At 43.4% G+C, this 6000-nt stretch overlaps 1 protein-coding gene across 1 annotated transcript in view; it reads left to right on the top strand.

The window, feature by feature from the left end:
• The first annotated feature begins 3227 nt into the window (after positions 1 to 3227).
• Positions 3228 to 6000, top strand: part of LOC115100739 — a 105581-nt gene continuing 102808 nt past the window's right edge. Inside the window, exon 1 of the mRNA XM_029619552.1 lies at positions 3228 to 3710. Coding sequence (XP_029475412.1) covers positions 3228 to 3710 — 483 coding nt within the window. The remainder of the gene's footprint in view (positions 3711 to 6000) is intronic.

Below are 6000 nucleotides of genomic sequence, written 5' to 3'. Positions count from 1 at the left end.
CCGGGATGTGATTGGCAGCCAGTGTAGGTGTTTGAGGACAGGGGTGATGTGGTCGTGTCGGTGGGCGTTGGTGAGAATGCGAGCAGCTGCATTCTGTAGCATCTGCAGGAGTTGGAGGGCATTTTTTGGAAGGCCTAGGAGGATGGCATTACAATAGTCGATTTTGGATAGGATAGTGGCTTGGAGAATTGTGCGAAAGTTATTTAGATGTAGGAGGGGTTTAAGTTTTTTTAGCATGTGGAGTTTGAAGAAGCCATCTTTTAGGGTGGCGTTGATGAATTTTTTTAGGTTGAAATGGTTGTCTAGGATGACTGAGAGGCTATGGACATTTTGGCAGAAAGTATTGGGGGGGAGTGGTGTGCTGTGTGGGGGTAAGTTGAGGTGGATGTGAGGGGGCAAGATGATTAGGAGCTCTGTTTGAGGTGTTGAGTGAAAGGTAGTTGTCTGAGAGCAGGGTGCGGATGGTAGTGAGGGCCGAATCCCAGGTCTTCATGGCGTTGGGTAAGGTGTCTGTTATAGGTATGAGGATCTGGACGTTTTCCGCATATATAAAGTGCGGAAGACCGAGTTTGGATAGGAGATGGCAGAGGGGGGGAGAAGCTATATGTTGAAGAGGGTGGAGGACAAAGAGGAACCTTGGGGAACACCTTGTGCCAGATTAATTGGTTTAGATTCACAGTGTCCAATTTTTACACTGTATTGCCTGTTGGTTAGGTATGATTGGAACCAGTGGAGGGCGGAGCCGGATATGCCGATTTCTCTGAGGCGTTTTGTTAGGATATTATGGTTCACAGTGTCAAATGCGGCGGATATGTCAAGGAGAGCCAGTATATATGATTGGCCTTTGTCAAGCGCTTTAAGGATTTGGTCGGAAAGGGAGATGAGGAGGGTTTCAGTGCTGTGGTGCCTGCAGAATCCATATTTTGAGGGGAGAAGGATGCGGTGCTCATTTAGGTAGTCAATTAGTTGCTGATTGATGGTTTTTTCTAGGATTTTTTAGATAAAGGGGAGGTTGGAGATGGGGCGATAGTTGGCTGGGTTCGCTGGGTCGAGGAATGGTTTCTTTAGGATGGGTTTTATAATGGCTTGTTTAAGTTGATTTGGAACAGTGCCAGATGATATGGAGCAGTTAATGATGATGGATATGGGTTTTGAGATAATGTTAGGGATAGAGAGGAGGAATTTAATGGGGAGGAATTGGGCAATGGCGTAGAGATGGTAGTATTTATTGGATGAGTGTTGAAGGTTGTAGGGGTAGGAAGAAAGCATGCCATAATTGTATTTATCTTGTCTTTAAAGTATAGGGCAAGTTCTTTACATTTGGCTTTGTTTTCGGTGTCGGGGGAGGGGTAGTTTTAGTTAAGGTAGAAACAAAATCAAAGAAGGCACGGGGATTGAATTGGAATTGGTGGATTTCTTGGGTGTAAAAGTCCCTTTTGGTCTTGTTGATGGCAACTTGGTAGGAGTGGAGGTGGGATCGAAATTTAGATAGTGCAGGGGTTTGTTCTTTGTGTCAATTTTTTCTAGTTTTCCGAGATTGCATTTCATAGTTTTTAGCTCAGCAGTATACCAAGGTTTCTTTTTAATGTTTGCGGGGTTGATTGCTCGAGATTGTGTGGGGCAGATGTTATTGGCGATGGTGTTGGTAAGCTGAGACCATGAGGAGAGGGCAGATTCGGCATCAGTAAGGTCTAGCTTGGAAACTCGCAGGAGAGGGCTGCGATGAGGTCGTCTGTTTTGCATGGTCTGCGGAAGTGAATGGTTTTCTTGGTGAGTGTGGGAGTAGGTGTATTTTTTAAGGAGCAGGTGGTTTCAATGCGGTAGTGGTCGGACCAGGGGATGGGCGCGCAGGTGGGAGGGTCAGATTGGATCAGAGGGTTGGTGAAGATGCGGTCAAGGGTGTGGCCTAGCTTGTGTGTTGGGTTAGAGATTATTTGCTTGAAGCCTAGGGCATTCAGGGATGCCAGTGACTGGATTTGTGAGAGGAGGGGATAAGCCGTTCAGCGGTACAGTGAGAAAGTTTAGATGGTACCCTTGGTTTATTACAGAGAGTACCCACTGATCTGTCGTTATGGTATGCCAGAGAGTGGAGAAAAGGAACAAGTGGCCTCCCCACTGGAATGGCATAGAAAGGAAAAGATTTGGCTGTTGTTCTCTAGAGGAGAGTCAAAAACCAGAAGCTGACCCTGTTTGTGGGGCAGGTTGGGTTTTTGGTGTTCTAGTCTGACAAGTTTGTCCTCTTTGGGGAGGTTTAGACTGTCGAGGATGAGATTGCGATGGATAATACCTTCTGGTTTTATATTGAAACAGTCGAGGATCTCATCTGAAAGGTCGCTTTGTAATGGAAGGATAATCTGAAGGAAGAGCAGACAGCTGATGTAAGGTATCATGGTGGTTTTAACTGTGCAACTGTTTCTTGATTTTGGTACCAAATAAGTTGTCACCAGTACATGGCAGGTCTGCAAGACGATCCTGAACCTCTTGTCGCAAGTCAGAGGATTTAAGCCATGCCCAACGTTGCGCACTGATGCCTGCTGCAGAAACCCTGGAGGCAATGTCAAAGATATCATAGACTGTTCTTATCTCATGCTTACCAGGATCTAAACCCTTGAGGAGAATGTTGTTAAGTCCTTCCTGGTATTCATCAGGTAAAGATTCAGAATATTCTTGTACTCTCTTCCAGAGATTCCTGGAGTACTGAATCACATATAGCTGGTATGCTGCAATGCGAGCAATGAGCATTGAGCCATGGAAGACCCTTCTTCCGAAGGCGTCTAAGGATTTCTGTTCCTTACCTGGAGGTGCTGGTGAATGAGGTCTGACCTTTTTAGACTTTTTTTGGGCCGACTCCACAACTACTGACTGGTGAGGTAGTTGAGATTTTTGGAAACCTGGGGCTGATTGTACCAAATAGATAGCATCACCTTTCCTATTCACAGGAGGAACTGAACCAGGATGCTCCCAGTTACGGTTTAAAAGGTCCAGTAGTACTTCATGAACAGGAACTGCCATTACCTCCTTAGGTGCATCAACAAATTGTAGTATTTCAAGCATTTTATGCCTGACATCCTCTTCTGTTTGCAAATCAAAGGGAATTGTCTCGGACATTTCCTTAATGAAATTTGCAAAAGTCAAGTCTTCAGGTGGGGAACGTTGACGTTCATCTGGAGGTGAAGGTTGTGAAGGAAGATCATCTGAACCATCAGTGTCAGAAGAATCAACTCCCCATGGATCATAAGGGTGGTCACCGGCACCTCCAGGACCTTGAGGATGGTGTGGAGGTGGAAATCCAGCCGGATCTAGAGGTGGCACTGATGGAATTCAAGGGGGCACCGATGGAAGTCGAGGTGGCATCAATGGAGGCACCGAAGATGGTGAGGGCATCGATGGTATCTGTGTTTTCGAAGGCCGGAGCGATGGTACGACACCCGATAGTCCTGGTGTTGGTTCGGGCATCGGCCAATCCGGTTCCTCATCTGAGGATAAAGGTATCAGCATCAGTGGCTTCGTGGGGGCTGATGGCATGGCTGGAACCGCAGAAAGAGCACAGATTAACGAGTCCAATCTATCTAGAAGAGGGGCTAGCATCATCGACATGGGATCAGGCATCAGCATGGGGACTGGTGCCGGTGTCGGTGGAGACTGGAATGATCATAAAGCCTGAAGCACCGCCTCTTGGACAATCCTGTCCAATTCCACCCAAGAAGCTGGTATGGGGGGCACGGCTATTGGGGGTGGAGGCTCGGAAGGCATAGCCGGAGGTTTCACCAATGACGGTGAAGTTCCAGATCCTGGCACAGATACCGGTGGGGAATGCCTCGGTGCCCTGAGTCCAGACAAGGATGGGGCCTCTTTTGTGACAGACCTACTCCAGCAGATTTATAGCCAATAAGCATCCAAACATTCATTAGAAATAGAAAGGATCCTTTGCAAACAATCAGAACGAAAGTAGTTTTACTGTACTGTTGGCACTATATTCAAAAAGATTATATCCAAGAAAGCCAAACAAAAATTTGTTTGTGAACAATACACTTTTTCAATATTTTCCTTAATTGTGACAGATGGTCAGAAAGAAAAGGGAACTTGAAGCACCAATGAATGGCTATTAAAGTTTAGGTGCAGCTATGTTTTTTGTGTTCCCTGCCCTACTTAAAGTAGTTGACAAGTAGAAAACCAAAATCTTTATGTGGAAAGAAGAGAGCAATTATATCATATTAAGATGCAGAGAAAATATTGGCATTGGAAGGTAATCTGAGAACAAGAGCCAGTACACTGTTGCAGGGACAATGGAGAAGCGTAGACGTGATGACTGAAACTAGTTTCTTTGTAGTGAACTCTACAAATACTGGAACTTGTATGTTTGAAATGTTTGTAAACCGTTGTGATGGCTAGTCTAAACAATGGTATATAAAAGCCCAACAAATAAATAAAATTTCTGTGCCTTGGAATGTACTCCACACTCTTGCTGATGCTTTATCATGTCGACTTGGAGAGCTCCTGCCACTGCTGAGACCATTTTGCCCTTTTACAGTGCCTTGGGCTGCGTGTACCACTTTTACATAGGCTCTCCAAGGCACCAAAAACTTTCTGATGATGTCTATTCACAGGTTTCATTAGAATAGATAAGAAAACCCCAATTTTTGGAGCCCAAAATAGGTTGCATTGCTTCCTTCATAGACTTTAATTGAAAATGGATAAACAAATCTTGGAATATTTCAAATGAAGAATACAAAACGAATTCTGGCAACTCACAAAACAAAATTAATGAATTGAAAAAATAAGCATCTCTGCACATCGCTAGGGAGAGGGGAACATCTTTTTTGGTGTGGGGGAGGGGAGCAAACCAAGCTGCACCCCCTGAGCTCTGCCTCCCTGGGTCCCATTGCCAATGTCTAACTTTAGATTTTAGTTAATGTCACTCTCTTACACATATTTGCATAAAATAGAGGGTAATAATTCCCAGATCAGCCAATAAAACCTTGATGCTAGAAACCAGACAGTGGCAAAGGAAAAAAAGTGACAAAAACTGCATTATTAACTGAGGTGTCAGGCTTGTTTAGGTTGTGGGAGGATTTTTTTTTGTTTTACAAATATGCATGCTATTTTGTTTCTCTCAGAAGCCTGCACAAAGAACTATAAAGGATGTAGGGACATTTTGCACATTATTTTATGCTAATTTTCAGAGAAAATATCATATTCTCTTTGAAAATTTGCAATAAGTAAGAATGCTAAGATTGCCCACATACCTTACAAGCATGCCGGGTATTTAAAAATTGTCCCCATAAAGATATGGAAGATCAGATTTCTAAGTTTGCAGAGTAATAGAGTATGTAGGTGTAGCAGGATAAGTCTGACTCAGTGTGTTAACAGGCGAGAGAAGACTGAATTGGTCTCAAAACAGATAGTTCCCCTTTAGCTATTAGAAATATTTAAGGCATAGGGAAAAAAGTTCCAAGTAAAATAAACAAATTAAATAAAAACACTCTGCTCTTTATATCTTAAAGTACTTGAACCAAGACTTTTATACTTGAGTACTTATTTGAGCAACTTTGTGGCTCTTCAGTTTTGATGAATAAATAAGCATACAAGTTCACTCTTTTCTCCAACTAAGCCATTCTGTAATCTTGGCGATTCACAATTCAAAGAGAATTAAAAAAAAATTCCTCATGAAAGTCATTCAGTTCCTCTTCAAAAGTAACTCCACTAAGTGCTAAGCCACTGTAAAAATAGAAAATTCTCTGTAGCAATGGAAGTTCATGGTGCCCAAGTAATTTAATGAAGGCAATCTAGTTTTCCCAGTGCCCAATTCTGCACCAATGCAAAAGTAGAAACTCTTTGTAGCACTGGTTTGACAGCCCCTAATGGGGTGTCTGGTGTCTTTCAAAAAGAGGGAGTTGGCAAACAAAGTTTGGTCTCTTTCTTTGGATAAGTATGAATGTTTTATGGCAAAGAAAACAAGAACCCAGCCAGTGTCTCTCAAACCAAACAAACAATGACATC

This window comes from Rhinatrema bivittatum, chromosome 1 (assembly GCF_901001135.1).
Source record: "Rhinatrema bivittatum chromosome 1, aRhiBiv1.1, whole genome shotgun sequence".
NCBI lineage: Eukaryota > Metazoa > Chordata > Amphibia > Gymnophiona > Rhinatrematidae > Rhinatrema > Rhinatrema bivittatum.
The sequence above is the reverse complement of the archived record's forward strand: the minus strand, read 5'-3'. Positions and strand labels throughout refer to the sequence as shown.